This window comes from Oncorhynchus clarkii, chromosome 3, assembly GCF_045791955.1.
Source record: "Oncorhynchus clarkii lewisi isolate Uvic-CL-2024 chromosome 3, UVic_Ocla_1.0, whole genome shotgun sequence".
Classification (NCBI taxonomy): domain Eukaryota; kingdom Metazoa; phylum Chordata; class Actinopteri; order Salmoniformes; family Salmonidae; genus Oncorhynchus; species Oncorhynchus clarkii.
The window spans coordinates 25,106,636-25,131,268 of NC_092149.1; the positions used below are offsets into that span (position 1 = coordinate 25,106,636).

Consider the following 24,633-nt stretch of genomic DNA (forward strand, 5'->3'; position numbering starts at 1 on the left):
TTTGAAGCCTGAAATGTGGCAAAAGGTCGCAAAGTTCAAGGGGGCCGAATACTTTCGCAAGGCACTGTATATATATATATACATATATACACAGTTGAAGTCGGAAGTTTACATACACCTTAGCCAAATACTATACATTTAAACTCAGTATTTCACAATTCCTGACATTTAATCCTAGTAAATTTCCCTGTCTTAGGTCAATTAGGATCATCACTTTAATTTATGAATGAGAAATGTCAGAATAATAATAGCGATAATTATTTATTTCAGCTTTTATTTTTTTCATCACATTCCCAGTGGGTCAGAAGTTTACATACACTCAATTAGTATTTGGAAGCATTGCTTTAAATTGTTTAACTTGGGTCAAAAGCTTCGGGTAGCCTTCCACAAGCTTCAAACAATACGTTTGGTGAATTTTGGCCCATTCCTCCTGACAGAGTTGGTGTAACTGAGTCAGGTATGTAGGCCTCCTTGCTCGCACGCTTTTTAAATTATGCCCACAAATGTCTATGGGATTGAGGTCAGGGCTTTGTGATGGCCACTTTGTTGTCCTTAAGCCATTTTTCCACAACTTTGGAAGTATGCTTGATTATTATTAGTATTGGATAGAAACCACTCTGAAGTTTCTACAACTGTTTGAATGATGTCTGTGAGTATAACAGAACTCATATGGCAGGCAAAAACCTGAGAAGAAATCCAAACAGGAAGTGGGAAATCTGAGGTTGGTCGATTTTCAACCCAGCCCCTATTGAATACACAGTGGGATATTGGTTATGTTGCACTTCCTAAGGCTTCCACTAGATGTCAACCGTCTTTAGAAATGAGGCTTCTACTGTGATGTGGAGCAGGATGAGAGCTCTTTGAGTCAGTGGTCTGGCAGAGAGCCAGGTCCTGGTCACGCGCATTTCACATGATAGCGACCTGCGTTCCATGGCTTTTCTACAGACAATGGAATTCTCCGGTTGGAACGTTATTGAAGATTTATGATAACAACATCCTTAAGATTGATTCTATACTTAGTTTGAAATGTTTCTAAGACCTGTAATATAACTTTTTGAAGTTTTCGTCCGACGTTCGGCTGGACCTGCACGAGCGTTTGGATTTGTGTACTAAACCCCCTAACAAAAGTAGCTACTTGGACATAAATAATCAACATTATCGAACAAATCAAGCATTTATTGTGGAACTGCGATTCATGGGAGTGCATTCTGATGAAGATCATCAAAGGTAAGGGAATATTTATAATGTTATTTCTGATTTCTGTTGACTCCAAATGGCGGATAATTTATTTTTTCTTTCTGAGCTCCGGTCTCAGATTATTGCATGGTTTGCTTTTTCGGTAAAGTTTTTAAAAATCTGGCACAGCGGTTGCATTAAGGAGAGGTATATCTATATTTCCATATCTAACAATTGTATTTTCATCGACATTTATAATTAGTATTTCTGTAAAATGATGTGGCTCTCTCCAATATCACCGGATGTTTTTGGAACTAGTGAACGTAACGCGCCAATGTATACTGAGATTTTTTAAATATAAATATGAAATTTATCAAACAAAACATACATGTATTGTGTAACATGAAGTCCTATGAGTGTCATCTGATGAAGATTATCAAAGGTTAGTGATTCATTTTATCTCTATTTGTGCTTTTTGTGACTCCTCTCTGGCTGGAAAAATGGCTGTGTTTTTCTGTGAGTTGGTGGTGACCAAACATAATAGTTTGTGGTGCTTTCGCTGTAAAGCCTATTTGAAATTGGACACTGTGGTGGGATTAACAACAAGATTACCTTTAAAACGGTATAAGATACATGTATGTTTGAGGAATTTTAATTTTTAGATTTGTTGTTTTGAATTTGGCGCCCTGCACTTTCACTGGCTGTTGTCATATCGACCCCGTTAACGAGATTGCAGCCCTAAGAAATTTTAAACCAGGCACACATGACAATTGAAATGCATTCCAGGTGACTTCCTCATTAACACTTTTTTGGTTACTGCATGATTCCATATGTGTTATTTCATAGCTTGGATGTCTACAATGTAGAAAATAGTAAAAATAAAGAATAACCTTTGAATGGGTAGGTGTGTCCAAACTTTGTTTGTTTGTTGTTTGTTTCTTGCTTTTATTATCATGGGATGTCATGGGATGGATGATTGGCGGAAACAATCTTCGAAAAAGTGCAAAAAAGTACGAAAAAGTATGAAAATGTATGCACTCACTACTGTAAGTCGCTCTGGAGAAGAGCATTGCTAAATTACTGAAATGTCAAATGTAGAAATATATACAGTGGGGCAAAAAAGTATTTAGTCAGCCACCAATTGTGCAAGTTCTCCCACTTAAAAAGATGAGAGAGGCCTGTAATTTTCATCATAGGTACACTTCAACTATGACAGACAAAATGAGGAAAAAAAATCCTGAAAATCACATTGTAGGATGTTTAATGAATTTATTTGCAAATTATGGTGGAAAATAAGTATTTGGTCAATAACAAAAGTTTATCTCAATACTTTGTTAAATACCATTTGTTGGCAATGACAGAGGTCAAACGTTTTCTGTAAGTCTTCACAAGGTTTTCACACACTGTTGCTGGTATTTTGGCCCATTCCTCCATGCAGATCTCCTCTAGAGCAGTGATGTTTTGGGGCTGTTGCTGGGCAACACGGACTTTCAACTCCCTCCAAAGATTTTCTATGGGGTTGAGATCTGGAGACTGGCTAGGCCACTCCAGGACCTTGAAATGCTTCTTACGAAGCCACTCCTTCATTGCCCGGGCGGTGTGTTTGGGATCATTGTCATGCTGAAAGACCCAGCCACGTTTTATCCTCAATGCCCTTGCTGATGAAAGGAGGTTTTCACTCAAAATCTCACGATGCATGGCCCCATTCATTCTTTCCTTTACACGGATCAGTCGTCCTGGTCCCTTTGCAGAAAAACAGCCCCAAAGCATGATGTTTCCACCCCCATGCTTCACAGTAGGTATGGTGTTCTTTGGATGCAACTCAGAATTCTTTGTCCTCCAAACACGACGAGTTGAGTTTTTACCAAAAAGTTATATTTTGGTTTCATCTGACCATATGACATTCTCCCAATCTTCTTCTGGATCATCCAAATGCTCTCTAGCAAACTTCAGACGGGCCTGGACATGTACTGGCTTAAGCAGGGGGACACATCTGGCACTGCAGGATTTGAGTCCCTGGCGGCGTAGTGTGTTACTGATGGTAGGCTTTGTTACTTTGGTCCCAGCTCTCTGCAGGTTATTCACTAGGTCCCCCCGTGCGGTTCTGGGATTTTTTTCTCACCATCCTTGTGATCATTTTGACCCCACGGTGTGAGATCTTGCGTGGAGCCCCAGATCGAGGGAGATTATCAGTGGTCTTGTATGTCTTCAATTTCCTAATATTTGCTCCCACAGTTGATTTCTTCAAACCAAGCTGCTTACCTATTGCAGATTCAGTCTTCCCAGCCTGGTGCAGGTATACAATTTTGTTTCTGGTGTCCTTTGACAGCTCTTTGGTCTTGGCCATAGTGGAGTTTGGAGTGTGACTGTTTGAGGTTGTGGCCAGGTGTCTTTTATACTGATAACACGTTCAAACAGGTGCCATTAATACAGGTAACGAGTGGAGGACAGAGGAGCCTCTTAAAGAAGAAGTTACAGGTCTGTGAGAGCCAGAAATCTTGCTTGTTTGTCGGTGACCAAATACTTATTTTCCACCATAATTTGCAAATAAATTCATTAAAAATCCTACAATGTGATTTTCTGGATTTGTTTTCTCATTTTGTCTGTCATAGTTGACGTGTACCTATGATGACAATTACAGGCCTCTCTCATCTTTTTAAGTGGGAGAACTTGCACAATTGGTGGCTGACTAAATACTTTTTTGCCCCACTGTATATAAATCTTCCCAAAGGGGTGTTTTAACATAGTAATTGTTTTACTTTTCTGACTCATCAACAGCTTTTACATTTGTAAATGTGGCTTATAGGAAATCTCACATGAAAGGATAACATTTATTTTTAGAGTTTTTGCAATTTGTTGGAAAACAGTGAGACGTTTTACAGTTTTGAGACTATGAAATGTGTTTCAAAACATTTACTAAATTTCAATTGAGAGACTTAGCGAACATTTCTTAATGGGCTGTTAACTGTGCATTCAGTGGTGGAAAAAATACCGTATTGTCATACTTCAGTGCAAGTAAAGATACCTCAATAGAAAATGAATGTCACCCAGTAAAATAGTACTAGAGTAAAAGTTAAAAAGTATTTGGTTTTAAATATACTTAAGAATCAAAAGTAAAAGTTTCAATCATTTCAAATTCCTTATATTAAGCAAACCAGACGGCTTTATTTTTTGTTTTTTAAATTTACGGATCTCCAACAGTCAGACATAATTTACAAACAAAGCATGTGTGTTTAGTGTGTCCGCCAAACCAGAGGCAGTAGGGATGACCGGGGATGTTTTCTTGATAAATGCATGTATTGGACCATTTGCCTGTCCTGCTAAGCATTCAAAAATGTAACGAGTTCTTTTGGGTGTCATGGAAAATGTATGGAGTAAAAAATAAATTATTTTCTTTATGAATGTAGTGAAGTAAAAGTAAAAGTTGTCAAAAATATAAATGGTAAAGTACAGATACCCCAAAAACCTACTTAAGTAGTACTTTAAAGTATTTTTACTTTTAAGTACTTTTGTGCTGGCGTCCTGTTAGAAGGTAACAGATGATTTTATTACAGTGGTTAAGATGGATTTTCATTGTGTTCCATGATGTTTATGGCACCCTAGTGGTGCTTTCTGGTACTTAGAAAGACTGTACGGAAACAGGAAGTAGAGTAGTCGTTCTGCACGCAGAGAAGCAGCTAGAAACAACGCTACGGTGCAGGTCTTTCAGTGCAGTTATTTCTTGCCACGCTTCAGCCTCGGAAAATATTTGTTTGTAAGTTAGATTCAAGCATATTGCTAGTGATGATAATCTTGTTATTGATATAATTGCTTACTTATAAATGTTGGTTGCATTTACTCACACAAATGGCATTTCCTTTCATGTATGACGTCAGCTGTATAACTTTGCTCGTGCGTCATGTAAACGAATTGTATAACATACAATACTGTAGTTTTGTTACTGTTTCTAGTGTAATATGCTTTGTTATTGTACAGAGGTGGTTGCACATTATTAGAGTAATTAAAGGAGTTAGACAATTACCATATGAGTAACAATTAGCTATATGGTTTGGCATCATGCCAGATGCATGGTACTTTGGCACGTGCTTTGTATTTATGCAACGGTGAATTGAATACTAAAGTATATTATTTTCTGTATTTTGCAGTTTCACAACATAAACGTTTTCAATATATTAATTCAAGAAAAGTTACGCCTTGGGAGTTTTATTGAAGACTTTGTTGTTAACTATCTGTCTAGTTTTGCATGGGAACGCAATTTAAGGGCAAAATAACTTTACACCACTGTGTGTATCTAATTCTATGGGTTCTGCGCATAGACATCAAGACCAGGTTCTGCAATAAAAAAAAAAAACGATCTAAAGTGCCTTGAAACAAGTGGACCAATCGCAGCTTCGTCCGACAATCATGTGACACTGGTAGCTTTGAGGTCATTTTCTTGCGACTATTGCTGACAGCTCCATGTGAATGTCGCCTTCGTCTTCTACCACTAGCTTTCTATCTTATTTATCAAGGTAAGAACAGTCGTTTAAAGATATAAATGGCAACTACATGTATTTATATGTCTACCTAAGACCTGTCACAGGTGTAGTTGTGAATGCAGAGAATATTGCCAGTCTGAGTTTCATAATTGTAATAGCTAGAACGGCAGAAACCCTAGTCGGCAAGGTCAGAATACGCTTGATGGCAGCTCAGCTTTTGAGACTGAAATGTTGCTAGTGACGTTAATTCAGCTCAGTCCACTATGACTACTTGCCACAACCATGTCTATTCATTGATTTTCTGCAAATATTTTGTTTGTAGTCGTACAGGCTACACGATTGTTGACACAATGTTATGTTACACAACACAATCCCCACGTTACTGTTACTAATTGCTAAAGCGTCTCAAGATAGCTAGGGTAAGCTTGTTGACAGCAGTCCATGACCGGCAGACTACGGAGAATAAGAACATATAGTCCTTATCATAAAGTTGCACATGAAGGGGTTAGTTGGGCATAGCAACATGTGATCGTAGGTTCAGGAACAAAAAAAAAGAATGAGAACCACTGAGTGATATTCACTCTCTTGAATTAACTCTCTCTCTTTCTCTCTATTGCTCGCTCTCAGGTGTTAGCATGGTGACTCTGGCTGCTGTGTTGTGAATACGTGTCTCGCTTCTCTCTGGCCTTGTGCTGCTCTCTCTGGTCTCGTGCTGCTCTCTGTTTCTCCATGACCAGCCGTCTGCTGGGCCGATGTGCCCGTCTCCTCCCCAGGCCCCCCCAGGCCTCAGCCGCCGCTGCCCTCCTGCCAACCCCTGCAGCTGGGCCAGCAGAGCCACTGTGGGCCCAGGCCTGGCGGCAGCCTGTGTTAAGGGGGCTATGTGAGGGCAGGAGTTTGGTCAAAGAGGAGTATCCCATCGAGCCCAAACGCACCCAGCTGGATGAGCTCTTAGAGAGGGCCCAATCTCCACAGGATGTCCTGCAGGCATGGGCGGCACAAGGAGGAAAGGCCAATCAGGCAGCTAAGGCTCTGGTTCAGCTTGTCAGATTGGCTGGGAGAGAGAAAGGTGGGGCTAAAATGGACCAATTTGAGCTGCTGAATGATCCTAGACTGCTAGACATACTGGACACGGTTACTGCACAGGTAGGAGAGGGTGTTGTAAGAAGGGTCAGGGGATAGGTAGGATGAGGAAAGGTGAGGGTAGATAAGTGGAGGGTTGAGAGGGGATGAAGATGGGTAAGGAGTGATGAAAGCAAGAGACATGGGGCAGGTTACAGTTAGGGCAGAAGGCAGCTCAAAATATTCATTAAACCTTTCGGTGCTCTCTGAGAGTTTCTTTGAGTGTGTGTAAATTGACCTTGTGTGCGTGTATCTCTTCCCCCAGGTAGCGTCGGTGTGGAATGGTACGCTGGTCTCTCTGCTGCGCTCCCTCTCTGCTCTGGGTGTTCCTCCTACAGCTGCAGTACAACGCTCCATCCAGACAGAGGTGCTGTGGCGTGTACGCAGGCTCTCCTACAAACAGCTGGCTTTCTTGGCAGACTGGGGAGCAGGGCGGAAGGGTCAGATGGAGGTGTCGCTGGTGAGTGCAGCGCTAAAACAGCTGGAGCTCCGCTGGACTGAGATCGCTGACGCTAGAACAGTCAGTACCCTGATGGCTAGGGCTGGACACCTCAGTCCTGCACTGATGGACAGACTGGAGGATAAGGTAACAAGCACCTATACTACTACCACCACACTACACACACTAAGTTATCAAAAATGTATTTGGACAATGAATAAAAATACATTTAAATTGTCGCTATACTCCAGCATTTTAGATTTGAAACAGAATGTTTCAGATTAGGCGACAGGAAAGAATGTTAGCTTTTATTTTAGGGTATTTTCATACATATCTATTTTACTGTTTAGAAATGCACCTTATGTATCTAGTCCCTCTAATTTAAAAAGTCATAAGTATTTGGACAAATTGACTTAGTTTATTAAACTAGTCAAGTTTAGTACTATTTGTCACCATATTCCTTGCACGCAATGATTAGGGATGGGCCTTTGCCATTTTTTGACTGTTCAAATAACCTATATTTATTTTCTGAGTACTCAAAGGAATTTATATTTTTAGAACACAAGAACCGCACTGGAAACAAATGTGCGCATTTATCGAGAGGCCTATGCCAACAGTGCTCGACAACGCCAAATGTATCATAACCATTACAGATAACATCCTAATTGCTAAATTGCCCCATATACACAGTATTCAGTCAATAAAAAAGCAAGTGCCATTTAAGATTAATTTATTGAAACCTTAATATCAACTGGTAATATTATATCGTGGAACATGATCTTCAAAATGGCAGTAACCTCAGCAGTGACGCTTGCTTGTAGAAACATATGGCTGTGCAATGGCATAGGCTTGCTTGTTAATTTAGCAGACAAGATGCTCTTATTTCCCGAGCCCTTATCACAGTCAAGACACCTATATTATAGTAAAAAAAACATGATGTAATATAACAATAAAATTGAACAAAGTATTCAGACCCCTTTTTCCACATTTTGTTACTTTACAGCTTTATTCTAAAATGTATTACATTGTTTCCCCCCCCTCATCAATCTACACACAATAACAAAAAAACAGATTTAGACATTTTTGATAATTTATAAAAAATAAGCTGAAATATCAAATAAAATGTTATTTGTCATATGTGCCAAATACAACATGTATAGGTAGACCTTACCGTGAAATGCTTACTTACAAGCCCTTAATATCACATTTACATTGGTATTCAGACACTTAGCACTTTGTTGAAGCACCATTGGCAGCGATTACAGCCTCGATTCTTCTTGGGTATGACGCTACAAGCTTGGCACGTGTATTTGGGGAGTTTCTCCGATTATTCTCTGCAGATCCTGTCAAGCTCTGTCAGGTTGGATGGGGAGCATTGCTGCACAGCTATTTTCAGGTCTCCAGAGATGTTCAATTGGGTTCATGTCCGGTTTCTGGCTGGGCCACTCAAGGACATTCAGAGAATTATCCCGAAGCCACTCCTGCGTTGTCTTGGCTGTGTGCTTAGGGTCATTGTCCTGTTGGAATGTGAACCTTTGCCCCAGTCTGAGGTCCTGAGCGCTCAGGAGCAGGTTTTCATTAAGGATCTCTCTGTACTTTGCTCTGTTCATCTTTGCCTAGATGCTGACTAGTCTGCTTATCCCTGCCGCAGAAAAACATCACCACATCGTGATGCTGCCACAACCATGCTTCACCAGACGGGATGCTTGGCATTCAGGTGAAAGAGTTTCATGAGACCATGAGACCATGGTCTGAGAGTCTTTAGGTGCCTTTTGGCAACTCTAAGTGGGCTGTCATGTGCCTTCTACTGAGGAGTGGTTTCTGTCTACCATAAAGGCCTGATTGGTGGAGTGCAGCACAGATGGTTGTCCTTCTGGAAGGTTCTCCCATCTCCACAGAGGACCTCTGGGGCTCTGTCAGAGTGACCATTGGGTTCTTGGTCACCTCCCTGATCAAGGCCCTCATTCCCTCGATTGCTCAGTTTGGCCGGGCAGCCATCTCTAGGAAGTGTCTTGGTGGTTCCAAACTTCTTCCATTTAAGAATGATAGAGGCCACTGTGTTCTTGGAGACCTTCAATGCTGCAGACATTTTTTGGTACCCTTCTCCAGATCTGTGCCTCGACACAATCCTGTCTCGGAGCTCTATGGACAATTCCTTAGACCTCATGGCTTGTTTTTTGCTCTGACATGCACTGTCAACTGTGGGACCTTATATAGGCAGGTGTGTGCCTTTCCAAATCATGTCCAATCAATTGAATTTACCACAGGTGGACTCGAATCAAGTTGTAAAAACATCTCAAGGATGCACCTGAGCTCATTTTCGAGTCTTAGCAAAGGGTCTGAATAATTATTTACATACGGTATCTGTTTTTTTTACATTTTTGATACATTTGCAAAATGCCTATCGTTTTTCGCTTTGTCATTATGGTGTGTGTGTACATGCATGCATACATACATACAGTGCCTTGCGAAAGTATTCGGCCCCCTTGAACTTTGCGACCTTTTGCCACATTTCAGGCTTCAAACATAAAGATATAAAACTGTATTTTTTTGTGAAGAATCAACAACAAGTGGGACACAATCATGAAGTGGAACGACATTTATTGGATATTTCAAAAATTTTTAACAAATCAAAAACTGAAAAATTGGGCGTGCAAAATTATTCAGCCCCCTTAAGTTAATACTTTGTAGCGCCACCTTTTGCTGCGATTACAGCTGTAAGTCGCTCTATCAGTTTTGCACATCGAGAGACTGACATTTTTTCCCATTCCTCCTTGCAAAACAGCTCGAGCTCATTGAGGTTGGATGGAGAGCATTTGTGAACAGCAGTTTTCAGTTCTTTCCACAGATTCTCGATTGGATTCAGGTCTGGACTTTGACTTGGCCATTCTAACACCTGGATATGTTTATTTTTTAACCATTCCATTGTAGATTTTGCTTTATGTTTTGGATCATTGTCTTGTTGGAAGACAAATCTCCGTCCCAGTCTCAGGTCTTTTGCAGACTCCATCAGGTTTTCTTCCAGAATGGTCCTGTATTTGGCTCCATCCAGCTTCCCATCAATTTTAACCATCTTCCCTGTCCCTGCTGAAGAAAAGCAGGCCCAAACCATGATGCTGCCACCACCATGTTTGACAGTGGGGATGGTGTGTTCAGCTGTGTTGCTTTTACGCCAAACATAACGTTTTGCATTGTTGCCAAAAAGTTCAATTTTGGTTTCATCTGGACCAGAGCACCTTCTTCCACATGTTTGGTGTGTCTCCCAGGTGGCTTGTGGCAAACTTTAAACAACACTTTTTATGGATATCTTTAAGAAATGGCTTTCTTCTTGCCACTCTTCCATAATGGCCAGATTTGTGCAATATACGACTGATTGTTGTCCTATGGACAGAGTCTCTCACCTCAGCTGTAGATCTCTGCAGTTCATCCAGAGTGATCATGGGCCTCTTGGCTGCATCTCTGATCAGTCTTCTCCTTGTATGAGCTGAAAGTTTAGAGGGACGGCCAGGTCTTGGTAGATTTGCAGTGGTCTGATACTCCTTCCATTTCAATATTATCGCTTGCACAGTGCTCCTTGGGATGTTTAAAGCTTGGGAAATCTTTTTGTATCCAAATCCGGCTTTAAACTTATTCACAACAGTATCTCGGACCTGCCTGGTGTGTTCCTTGTTCTTCATGATGCTCTCTGCGCTTTTAACGGACCTCTGAGACTATCACAGTGCAGGTGCATTTATACGGACACTTGATTACACACAGGTGGATTGTATTTATCATCATTAGTCATTTAGGTCAACATTGGATCATTCAGAGATCCTCACTGAACTTCTGGAGAGAGTTTGCTGCACTGAAAGTAAAGGGGCTGAATAATTTTGCACGCCCAATTTTTCAGTTTGTGATTTGTTAAAATAGTTTGAAATATCCAATAAATGTCGTTACACTTCATGATTGTGTCCCACTTGTTGTTGATTCTTCACAAAAAAATACAGTTTTATATCTTTATGTTTGAAGCCTGAAATGTGGCAAAAGGTCGCAAAGTTCAAGCGGGCCGAATACTTTCGCAAGGCACTGTACATACAGTTGAAGTCGGAAGTTTACATACACTTAGGTTGGAGTCATTAAAATTTGTTTTTTAACCACTCCAATTTCTTTTTAACAACCTGTAGTTTTGGCAAGTCGGTTTGGACATCTAGTTTGTGCATGACATAAGCAATTTTTACAACAATTGTTTACAGACAGATTATTTCACTTATAATTCACTGTATCACAATTCCAGTGGGTCAGAAGTTTACATACACTAAGTTGGCAGTGCCTTTAAACCTCTTGGAAAATTCCAGAAAATGATGTCATGGCTTTAGAAGCTTCTCATAGGCTAATTGACATAATTTGAGTCAATTGGAGGTGTACCTGTGGATGTATTTCAAGGCCTACTTGTGTCATGCACAAAGTAGATGTCCTAACCGACTTTGCCAAAACTATAGTTTGTTAACGAGAAATGTGTGGAGTGGTTGAAAAACAAGTTTTAATGACTCTAACCTAAGTGTATGTAAACTTCCGACTTCAACTGTACATATATAGCGGAGTGGAACTGTAATTGCCACCATCAACAAATCTATCTCAACCCAACACTCCTTTTCTTTTGATTTTCCTTTCCTTTTCTCTGTCTCCCCCCTCTCTCTGTTCCCACCCCAGGCGTTAGAGCTAGCTGAAGGGTTTGGGGCGGAGGATATCCGCAGGGTGTCTGTGTCTCTGGCGTCTCAGGGACGCCGTTCAGTGCCTCTGCTCAGAGCTCTGTCCTACTACCTCCTACAGAAACCCTCAACAGACCTTACCACACCGCTACTGTTGGACCTCGCCTACGCATATGGTACACACACTTGACTAAAATATTTAACTTGTTGTGTATATTAAATTTGTTTGGGGGCTTTTGGCATTTGCATGGGGGCTTTAAATTCTCTCTCTCGCTCTCTCTCTATTTTTCTTTCTTTCTTTCAGGGAAGTTGAATTTCCACCATTCCCAGGTCTTCCAGCGATTGGCAGCCGAGTTGTTACCCAGAATGCCAGATATTAGTTCTGCCGATGTTACTCGCTGCGCCAAATCACTAGCCTTCCTCAAGTGGCTCCATCTCCCATTGTTTGAGGCATTCGCTGAGGTCCGTACACACTCAGACACTTCTAAACACATCTTCAACTGGTTGGATCATCCCCTAGCCCTCTTGAGTAACAAATATTGCTCTAACTCATCCTCTTATTTTCTTCCTTTGATTTTTTAAAAACTATTCAGCACTACAGCGTGAACAGTCAGAAGTACAGCACACTGCAGCTTTGTAACCTGCTCATGTCACTGGCCAGGCTCAACTTCCAGCCCAGCAAGGGGGAGGAGTTCTACAAGAAGGTAAACAATGAGAGTAGCAATTTGTTTCTTTATTTACCTTATGCTGTTTATTTATTTACATTTTATTTAACCTTTATTTAACTAGTCAGGTAAGTCAGTTAAGAACAAATTCTTATTTAAGGACTGCCTACCCCGGCCAGACCCGGACGGCGCTGGGCCAATTGTCTGGGACTCCCAATCACGGCCGGATGTGATGCAGCCTGGATACTCTTGGATAAATATTGTGTAGAACCGACTGGGTTCTCAGTCATGTAGAGTCATGTCAGTGCTGCACATGACAGTTCTATCAACCTTGGTTGATGAGGGGAAGAGGCATTTGGCTAGAGTACCTTCCCAGAATGTAGTCTGTATTTGTCAACTGTCTCCTCCTGTGTGTATGTAGGTCCACTCTGCCCTGGAGGGTGTTCTCCCTAGCCTGGAGGCGTTCCTGCAGATAGACGTGGTGTGGTCTCTGTGTGTGTTACAGCAGGCCAAGCCCCAGCACATCACAGCCCTCAACCAACACACACATGTTGCCAAACTCTCAGGTAAACACACACTCTAGTACTGGTCCACCCCAGGAGATGGCAGCAGAGGACCGATCCACTGATGTTCATGTGGTCTGTGCTCATAGCCCTGTGCATTCTCAGCTGTACAGACTTGGGTGATTCTGCTGATTTGATGTTGCGATGCTATATTGTTGTTTCACAGAAGGCAGTCTGTCTCGAGTGGAGAACTATCGCCTGAAGCTCCTCCACATCATTGCTACCCTCCAGTTAGAACACCCAGAGTCTCTGTCCTCCATCCTGCCTAAAGAGGCCATGTTGATTCCCTCCACCCTGGGCCAGGACTCCCCCCTCTCCCCTCTACAGACTGGGCTGAAGGGGGCCCTGGATAATCTGGTGGGGGGGAAAGCAGATGCCCTACGTACCGGGGTCAACACTATATACGGCTGGACCATAGGTGAATACACGCGCACACACAAACACTGTAAGGCTGGAACAACAGGTGACTGACTTGTTGTGTCCTATCAGATGGAGAGCTGGTGGTGGACAGTGAAAATAAGCCAATGGACCTGGTGACCCTGACAGCCCCTCACCTGCCTGGAGGAGGTGGAACCAATCCCCTACCTGAGGGTGCATGCAGGTGAGGGAAGAAGGGTGTGTGTGTGTGTCTGTGTGTGTGCATGTGTTCTGACAGTCCTCCTCTTTGCAGGTTAGCGTTCTTGACCTGGGAGTTTCCTAACTATGGCTCCAGGAGTAAAGATCTGCTGGGACGATTCACCATGATGAGACGGCATCTCAAACTGGCTGGCTTTATCCTTGTAGAGGTATGGAGGGATGATGAGGAGAGAGGGAGTGATGCAGGTGGACTGAAAGAGACGTTCTAGCAGTCATTATAACAGTAACTGTATATCACATACACAAACCCTAACCACAGCATACTCTCCAGCCCAGGCCAGACACTCTTGGGTGTAATCACCAGAACAAGCCTCTTTCCTGGGGGAGATCAGGTAGACTGGGATGGACACAGCATTACTGCATTACACTGCTTGAAGCTCATTGCCTCGAAGTAACACACGCACAGTACAGCAGTCTTCTGAAGTTAAAAGGGAATTGACTTCCATTCACTGTAGATATCTAGGTGTGATTCATAGCACATCCCCTTAGCATGTACCTCAGAGGTTGTTATACATAGGGAATGGGCTGTGTGAGATATGCTCGTCTCAGTGTTTCCATTTCAGCAAATTAACTCATCACCCTGACAAAGTAAAATGGTTCTTTATCCTTCTCTGATTAACAGACTATGAGAACGACAAGCTCTTTGTGTGGCTAATAGGGTTGTCAGTATAACACAAATCTCTTTTCCATGGCAAAAATAAAAAGCCAACTATACTCTATTGTCCTTTTTAAAAACTGCTGTATAAGCTGAGTATACAAAACATTAAGGACACCTTCTTCATATTGAGTTGCACCCTCCCCTTTTGCCCTCAGAACAGCCTCAAATCGTCAGGGCATGGACTCGACAAGGTGTCAAAAGTGTTCCACAGGGATGCTGGCCAAGGTTGACTCCAATGCTTCCCACAGTTGTCAAGTTGGCTGGATGTCCTTTGGGTGGTGGACCATTCTTGATACACATGGGAAACTGTTGTGTGAAAAACCCAGCAGTGTTGCAGTTCTTGACACAGAAATCGGTGCAACTGGCACCTACTACCATACCCCATTCAAAGGCACTGAAATGTTTTCTCTTGCCCATTTACCCTTTGAATGGCACACGTACAGGGCATTCTGAAAGTATTCAGACCCCTGGACTTTTTCCACATTTTGTTATGTTACAGCCTTATTCTAAAATGGATTAAAAATGTTTTTACCTCATCAATCTACACACAATACCCCATAATAACAAAGCAAAAACAGATTTTTAGAAATTGTAATTTATTGCTAATTGCTAATTTATAAAAAATAAACTGAAATATCACATTTACATAAGTATTCAGACCCTGTAGTCTTTGTTGAAGTACCTTTGGTAGCGATTAGAGCCTTGTTTTGGGTATGACGCTACAAGTTTGGCACGTGTATTTGGGGAGTTTCTCCGATTCTTCTCTGCAGATTCTCTCAAGCTCTGTCAGGTTGGATGGGGGAACGTCGCTGCACAGCTATTTTCAGGTGTCTCCAGAGATGTTAGATCGGGTTCAAGTCCAGGCTATGGCTGGGCCACATAAGGACATTCAGAGACTTGTCCCAAAACCACTCCTGCTTTGTCTTGGCTGTGTACTTAGGGTCATTGTCCATTTGGAAGATTAACTTTCTCCCCAGTCTGAGGTCCTGAGCGTTCTGGAGCAGGTTTTTATCATGGATCTCTCTCTGTACTTTGCGTTAAACTTTCCTGGGATCCTGACTAGTGTCCCAGTCCCTGCTGCTGAAAAACACCCCCACAGCATGATGCTGCCACCACCTGCCTCCCCCAATTGCTCAGTTTGGTCGGGTGGCCAGCTTTAGGAAGAGTCTTGGTGGTTACAAAACTCTTCCATTCAAGAATGATGGAAGCCACTGTGTACTTGGGAACCTTCAATGCTACAGATGTTTTTTTGGTACCCTTCCCCAGATCTGTGCCTCAACACAATCCTGTCTCGGAGCTCTACGGATAAGACTAATTTCTATCAGCGTGTTAAATGTGCAACAATAGGAAAAAAAATGTAGACCACCTTTACTTCACACACAGAGACATGTACAAAGCCCTCCCTCGCCCTCCATTTGGCAAAACTGGCCATAACTCTATCCTCCTGATTCCTGCTTACAAGCAAAAATTAAAGCAGGAAGCACCAGTGACTCGGTCTATTAAAAGAATAAAGAAAAGTGGTCAGATGAAGCCGATGCTAAACTACAGGAATATGTTGGAATACGACTGGAATATGTTCCGGGATTCTTTCGATGGCACTGAGGAGTACATTGCATCAGTCACTGGCTTTATCAATAAGTGCATCGAGGACGTCATCACCACAGTGACTGTACGTACATACGTACGTACCTGAAGTCATGGATTACAAGTAACATTCACACTGAGCTAAAGGGTGGAGCTGCCCCTTTCAAGGAGCGGGAAGCTTATAATGAATTCCGCTATGCCCTCTGACAAACCATCAAACAGGCAAAGCATCAATACAAGACTAAGATTGAATCGTACTACACCGGCTCCGACGCTCGTCAGATGTGGCAGGGCTTGCAAACTATTACAGACTACGAAGGGAAGCACAGCCGAGAGCTGCCCAGTGACACGAGCCTACCAGACGAGTTAAATAACTTGTATGCTTGCTTCGAGGCAAATAACACTGAAACATGCATGAGAGCATCAGCTGTTCCGGATGACTGTGTGATCACATTCTCTGCAGGAGATGTGAGTAAGACCTTTAAACAGGTCAACATTCACAAGGCCGCTGGACCAGACGGATTACCAGAACGTGTACTCCGAGCATGAGCTGACCAACTGGCAAGTGTCTTTACTAACATTTTCAACCTCTCCCTGTCAGTCTGTAATACCAACATGTTTCAAGCAGACCACCATAGTCCCTGTGCCGAAGAACACGAAGGTAACCTGCCTAAATGACTACTGACCCGTAGCACTCACGTCTGTAGCCATGAAGTGCTCTGAAAAGCTGGTCATGGCTCACAACACCATTATCCGAGAAACCCTAGATCCACTCCAATTTGTATACCGCACCAACAGATCCACAGATGATGCAATCTCTATTGCACTCCACACTGCCCTCTCACACCTGGACAAAAGGAACACCTATGTGAGAATGCTACAGCTCAGCGTTCAACACCGTAGTGCCCTCAAAGCTCATCACTAAGTTAAGGACTTTGGGACTAAACACCTCGCTCTGCAACTGGATCCTAGACTTCCTGACGGGCCACCCCAGGTGGTAAGGTAAGGTAACAACACGTCTGCCACGCTCATCCTCAACACAGGGGCCCCTCAGGGGTGAGTGCTCAGTCCCCTTCTGCACTCCCTGTTCACTCATGACTGCACGGCCAGGCACGACTCCAAAACCATCATTAAGTTTGCTGACGACACAACAGTGGGCCTGATCACACAACAGTAGGCCTGATCACACAACAGTAGGCCTGATTACCGACAACTATGAGACGGCCTATACGGACGAGGTCGGAGACCTTACCGTGTGGTGCAAGGACAACAACCTCTCCCTTAACGTGTCAAGACAAAGGAGATGATTGTGGACTACAGGAAAAGGAGGACCGAGCACGTCCCCATTCTCATCGACCGTGCTGCAGTGGAGCAGGTTGAGAGCTTCCAAGTTCCTTGGTGTCCACATCGCCAACAAACTAATATGGTCCAAGCACACCAAGACAGTCGTGAAGAGGGCAAAACCTATTACCCCTCAGGAGACTGAAAATATTTGGCATGGGTCCTCAGATCCTGAAAAAGTTTTACAGCTGCACTGGTTGCATCACTGCCTGGTATGGCAACTGCTCGGCCTCCGACCGCAAGGCACTACAGAGGGTAGTGCGTACGGCCCAGTACATCAGCGGGTCCAATCTTTCTGCCATCCAGGACCTCTATACCAGGCGGTGTCAGAGGAAGGCCCTAAAAATTGTCAGACTCCAGTCACCCGAGTCATAGACTGTTCTCTCTGCTTCCGCACGGCAAGCGGTACTGGAGTGCCAAGTCTAGGTCCAAGTACATTTTCTATTGTGTTATTGACTGTACGTTTGTTTATCCCATGTGTAACTCTGTGTTGTTTTTGTCGCACTGCTTTGCTTTATCTTGGCCAGGTCGCAGTTGTAAATAAGAACTTGTTCTGGCCTACCTGGTTAAATAAATGTGAAATAAATCAAATTAAAAGAGCTAGGCGATATGCACAAAATATCAAATCATGGTATTTTTCAAATGTTTGATGCTATTTGACGGTATTTTATGTTTTTGATTAATATAAATTCTACATTTGCTTTATGAGTAGTGCGTGACCCTAGGGTGGCAACATACAGTGCCTTGCGAAAGTATTCGGCCCCCTTGAACTTTGCGACCTTTTGCCACATTTCAGGCTTCAAACATAAAGATATAAAACTGTATTTTTTTGTGAAGAATCAACAACAAGTGGGACACAATCATGAAGTGGAACGACATTTATTGGATATTTCAAACTTTTTTAACAAATCAAAAACTGAAAAATTGGGCGTGCAAAATTATTCAGCCCCCTTAAGTTAATACTTTGTAGCGCCACCTTTTGCTGCGATTACAGCTGTAAGTCGCTTGGGGTATGTCTCTATCAGTTTTGCACATCGAGAGACTGACATTTTTTCCCATTCCTCCTTGCAAAACAGCTCGAGCTCAGTGAGGTTGGATGGAGAGCATTTGTGAACAGCAGTTTTCAGTTCTTTCCACAGATTCTCGATTGGATTCAGGTCTGGACTTTGACTTGGCCATTCTAACACCTGGATATGTTTATTTTTGAACCATTCCATTGTAGATTTTGCTTTATGTTTTGGATCATTGTCTTGTTGGAAGACAAATCTCCGTCCCAGTCTCAGGTCTTTTGCAGACTCCATCAGGTTTTCTTCCAGAATGGTCCTGTATTTGGCTCCATCCATCTTCCCATCAATTTTAACCATCTTCCCTGTCCCTGCTGAAGAAAAGCAGGCCCAAACCATGATGCTGCCACCACCATGTTTGACAGTGGGGATGGTGTGTTCAGCTGTGTTGCTTTTACGCCAAACATACGCCAAAAAGTTCAATTTTGGTTTCATCTGGACCAGAGCACCTTCTTCCACATGTTTGGTGTGTCTCCCAGGTGGCTTGTGGCAAACTTTAAACAACACTTTTTATGGATATCTTTAAGAAATGGCTTTCTTCTTGCCACTCTTCCATAATGGCCAGATTTGTGCAATATACGACTGATTGTTGTCCTATGGACAGAGTCTCTCACCTCAACTGTAGATCTCTGCAGTTCATCCAGAGTGATCATGGGCCTCTTGGCTGCATCTCTGATCAGTCTTCTCCTTGTATGAGCTGAAAGTTTAGAGGGACGGCCAGGTCTTGGTAGATTTGCAGTGGTCTGATACTCCTTCCATTTCAATATTATCGCTTGCACAGTGCTCCTTGGGATGTTTAAAGCTTGGGAAATCTTTTTGTATCCAAATCCGGCTTTAAACTTATTCACAACAGTATCTCGGACCTGCCTGGTGTGTTCCTTGTTCTTCATGATGCTCTCTGCGCTTTTAACGGACCTCTGAGACTATCACAGTGCAGGTGCATTTATACGGAGACTTGATTACACACAGGTATAACCCTATCATCATTAGTCATTTAGGTCAACATTGGATCATTCAGAGATCCTCACTGAACTTCTGGAGAGAGTTTGCTGCACTGAAAGTAAAGGGGCTGAATAATTTTGCACGCCCAATTTTTCAGTTTTTGATTTGTTAAAAAAGTTTGAAATATCCAATAAATGTCGTTCCACTTCATGATTGTGTCCCACTTGTTGTTGATTCTTCACAAAAAAATACAGTTTTATATCTTTATGTTTGAAGCCTGAAATGTGGCAAAAGGTCGCAAAGTTCAAGGGGGCCGAATACCTTCGCACGGCACTGTATAAACGTCCCTTTTTCGGGACCCTGTCTTTCAAAGATAATTCGTAAAAATCCAAATAACTTCACAGATCTTCATTGTAAAGGGTTTAAACAGTTTCCTATGCTTGTTCAATGAACCATAAACAATTAATGAAAATGCACCTGTGGAACGGACCTTAATTAAGACACTAACTTTCTTACAGACGGTAGGCAATTAAGGTGACAGTTATGAAAACTTAGGACACTAAAGAGGCCTTTATACTGACTGAAAAACACCAAAAGAAAGATGCCCAGGGTCCCTGCTCATCTGCCTGAACGTGCCTTAGGCCTGCTGCAAGGAGGCATGAGGACTGCAGATGTGGCCAGGGCACACAATTTCAATGTCTGTACTGTGAGATGCCTAAGACAGAGCTACAGGGAGACCGGACAGACAGCTGATCATCCTCGCAGTGGCAGACCATGTGTAACAACACCTGCACAGCATCGGTACATCCGAACATCACACCTGCGGGACAGGTACAGGATGGCAACAACAACTGACCGAGTTACACCAGGAACGCACAATCCCTCCATCAGGGAAGACATTCTCCTCCCTCATGTGGTACCCTTCCTGCAAGCTCATCCTGACATGACCCTCCAGCATGACAATGCCACCAGCCATACTGCTCGTTCTGTGCGTGATTTCCTGCAAGACAGGAATGTTGGTGTTCTGCCATGGCCAGCGAAGAGCCCGGATCTCAAACCCATTGAGCACGTCTGGGACCTGGCTCGGAGGGTGAGGGCTAGGGCCATCTCCCCCCCCCCCCAGAAATGTCTGGGAACTTGAGTGGGGTAACATCTCACAGCAAGAACTGGCAAATCTAGTGCAGTCCATGAGGAGATGCCCTGCAGTACTTAATGCAGCTGGTGGCCACACCAGATACTGACGGTTTCTTTTTATTTTAATTTAGGCCTGTATTAGCTAGCTACGTTTGCCCGTCTCATTACTTTAAGTAGCTAGTTAGCTAACACGATTTAGCATAAGTTGCTAAGAAAACACAAACTAGCTGTTTGCAGATGTAAGGAACACACAAATATTGTAATTATAGAACGCTTGTGGATTTATATTAAGATCAAAGTGGGAACAACATCGCTGTCATAAACATTGTTGCATGTGTTGCATTGACCATGCAGTCTGAACGAAAGTGTCTTGTGGTCAAGCAACAACAAATGTGCTTCTAGAGTGACTGGGTGGGACTAGGTCTGTGTGGGAAGCAGCATGGAGAGAGAGCGGTGAGAGATGACTCAAGTAGCGGGGTAACCTATACAAATGGACGTTACACACGGCGTATCACATTTAACAAACCAAACATTAAAATACCGTTATAGAAGGTAAACCAAAAACCCAATCCGGCCCGTTCATTAATACCGGTACATAGTAAAATACGTATACCGACCTAGGTCAAAGAGGCTTCTAAACTGCTTCTACCCCCAAGCCATAAGACTCCTGAACATCTAATCAAATGGATACCCAGACTATTTGCATTGCCCCCCTCCCCCTTCTATGCTGCTGCTACTCTGGTATCTATGCATAGTCACTTTAATAACTCACATGTACATATTACCTCAATTACCTCGACACGTCCCCCTGTATATAGCCTCTATTGCTATTTACTGCTGTTCTTTAATTATTTGTTATTCTTATCTCTTACTTTTTTTGTTGTTGGTATTTTCTTAACTGCATTGTTGGTTAAAGGGCTTGTAAGTACGCATTTCACTGTAAGGTCTACACCTGTTGTATTGTGACAAATAAAATTGGATTTGAATTCCTTCGACCTCATGGCTTGGTTTTTGCTCTGACGTGCACTGTCAACTGTGGGACCTTATATAGACAGGTGTGCCTTTCCAAATCATGTCCAATCAATTGAATTTACCACAGGTGGCCTCCAATCAAGTTGTTGAAACATCTCAAGGATGCACCTGAGCTCAATTTCGAGTCTCATAGCAAGGGGTCTGAATTTTTTTACATTTTATTTTATTTTACCTTTATTTAACTAGGCAAGTCAGTTAAGAACAGTTTGTTTTCAATGACCGCCTAGGAACAGTGGGTTAACTGCCTTGTTCAGGGGCAGAACGACAGATTTTTACCTTGTCAGCTCGGGGATTCAATCTTGCAACCTTTCGGTTACTAGTCCAATGCTCTAACCACTAGGCTGTATGCAAATAAGGTATCTTTATTTCAAATGTATTACAAATAAAAAAAACAGTCTAAACCTGTTTTCCCTTTGTCATGATGGTGTATTGTGTATAGATTGGTGAGAAATAAAATTATTTAATACATTTTAGAATAAGGCTGTAACATGACAAAATGTGTAAAAAGTAAAGGGGTCTGAATACTTTCCGAATGCACTGTACACAATCCATGTCTCAAGGCTTAAAATCCTTCTTTAACCCGTCTCCTCCCCTTCATCTACACTGATTTGAAGTGGATTTAAAAGATGACATCAATAAGGGATCACAGCTTTCATCTGGTCAGTCTGTCATGGCAAGAGCTGGTGTTCTTAATGTTTTGTATACTCATATTAAATATTGTGATATAGTTTGGAAAATTCTATAATTGGACTCTAGGTGACAACATAATGTTTGTTTCCAACTTTTGGACAGTTTTCCTCAATAAATGAACTCTTGACTTTTTAGTTTCCTTGTCACAATACTTAGTATAGTGATATTGGTATCGTGACAACCCTAGTGGCTAATTTTGGCTAGCGGTGTACCATATGATGCTATAGTTGGCTAGCTAATGCTATAAAAAACAATCTAATGCTCATTTAATGCTGCATCATGCAGGGCCAGGCTGGTCTGTCTCCCTGAAGGATGCCAGTTATAAAAAGGCCTGATAGTCAGTCAGGAGCCAGGAGAATAGCAGCAGCAGCTCTGTCTAATCTAGGCCAAGCTCCTTAGCCAATCCCAGCACACACTCTCATCTAGGACAATCGCGTTAGCCAATCTTACCGCTCTCTCTCATCTAGGCCAATTGTGTTAGCCTGAGAGCTCTCAGGTCTGCAGTGGTGCATGCTGGGTAAACTAGGCCACTGAACTTACCTGTGACAGACTTCCAGACATAGGCCTTTTATCAATTAGATTTGTCCACCTCCTGTGTCCTCTCTCCTCTGTCCTCTTTCACCTTCTTTTGAAAAAGGTCCGTTAATCGGGGCGAGTCTGCAAGATAAATGTCTAAAGTGATCAAAACAAATTAGGTAGTTCTGACTTTTTATAAATAAAATAATAAGTAGCATATCGTTTTTAAACGTGCATGTTTTTTTCCACTGACACAACAAAAGCTGATTCAAAGGGTGTGTGGCAGATTTAAAAACGTTCCTGTGGTAGGATACACATGAGTATCCTCAATGAAAGGTGGCAATTGAGGAGGGGAGGACACTCTTCTTACTAATGAATTGACACACATCTTGACAACTTATCAGTTTCTGGGTCATGGAGGAGAGAAGATGAAGGATTGACTTTTACCCAAATGAGAGAACCACCTAGATTGTCTCCAAACCTGATTTGCATAAAAACACTACTTGGTGTATGTCAGCTATAGGTAAAGAGTAAGGTAAAGAGTAGTATTGATAGACAAACCCCTGAATCTGTACTTTCTGTCCCTCCCTAGGTGCCATACTATGAGTGGCTGGAGCTCAAGTCTGATTGGCAGAAAGTGGCGTATGTGAAGGATAAGATGGGGAAGGCCATTGCTGAGGAAATGGCGAAGTGAACTAGGCCAAACAGCAGAAGTTTAGAACTGAACCAGACTCAACTGGACTGGAAAGAGGAGAGCCAGGATGTCAAGGACGGCTCACCAAAACCAATCTGGTCTCAAACAACTCTGAACAACAACCCCCCCCCCCCACACACACACACACACACACACTAATCAACCCACTTTAAAACAAGCTGATTGGTGGAAAATGTCTTTGTGTTTTATCTTTGGTTGCCTTGCCGATGCGTGGGGCTTTCCATGTTACCATGGAGACGGCCCCTGAGAGTTCTGTATGCTGAAGAGAGCAAACAGAGAGGGAGAAAGAGAGAGTGGGCTCTATAGCAGAAAGCAAGGGAAGAAAGATCTTTTGCTAAGGAGATGTGTCCCTAAGTGACACTCAGTGAAAGAGAATGAAGAGCAGCATCATATAATCAACGCCCCAATCAATGTTAAAAGCTGTGTATCACCTGTGAATAGAATGGTCTAATTAAATTATCAATATGAGCTTTGTTGAGTGATGTTATTATTGAATACATTATTTGATGCTTTAATTTCGATATACGTGTCCCACACACTGTCCTCCATGTTGGCACAAATGTTCCATGACTGTAACATTGTTTGTGTTTGAGAGCATAAAGTCCGTGATCCATTGTGGGTAAATTGTGACTGACTGATCTACAAATAATAAGTATTTATTCATGATGCAAGGTGATTTGTAGATCAGTCAATCAATCAAATGTATTTATAAAGCCCTTTTTAAATAAGCCGATATCACAAAGTGCTGTACAGAAACCCAGCCTAAAACCCAAAACAGCAAACAATGCAGATGTAGGAGGCACGGTGGCAAGGAAAAACTCCCTAGAAAGTCCAGAAACTAAGAAGAAACCTAGAGAGGAACCAGGCTCAGGGGGGACCAGTCCTCTTCTGGCTGTGCCGGGTGGAGATTATAACAGAACATGTCCAATATGTTCAAACCTTCATAGATAACCTGCAGGGTCAGATAATAATAATCACAGTGGTTAGAGAGGGTGCAACAGGTCAGCACCTCAGGAGTAAATGTCAGTTGGCTTTTCATAGCTGATCATTCAGAGTTGGAGACAAGAGGTACGGTAGAGAGAGGGTCCAAAAGAGCAGGTCCAGTGAACAGGTCAGGGTTCCATAGCCCCAGGCAGAACAGTTGAAACTGGAGCAGCAGCATAACCAGGTGGACTGGGGACAGCAAGGAGTCA

General features: G+C 42.6%; 1 protein-coding gene across 1 annotated transcript; it reads left to right on the forward strand.

Annotated features, from left to right (window-relative positions):
* Positions 1 to 5,572: 5,572 nt before the first annotated feature.
* Positions 5,573 to 23,908, forward strand: LOC139391690 (FAST kinase domain-containing protein 4-like). Its single transcript, XM_071139138.1, has 11 exons — positions 5,573 to 5,687; positions 6,282 to 6,797; positions 7,039 to 7,359; positions 11,902 to 12,076; positions 12,205 to 12,362; positions 12,494 to 12,604; positions 12,987 to 13,131; positions 13,295 to 13,546; positions 13,618 to 13,729; positions 13,799 to 13,913; positions 23,318 to 23,908. Exons 2-11 carry the CDS (start codon positions 6,384 to 6,386, stop codon positions 23,417 to 23,419), a joined length of 1,905 nt encoding a protein of 634 aa, XP_070995239.1. The 5' UTR covers positions 5,573 to 5,687; positions 6,282 to 6,383; the 3' UTR covers positions 23,420 to 23,908.
* The last annotated feature ends 725 nt before the right edge of the window (positions 23,909 to 24,633 follow it).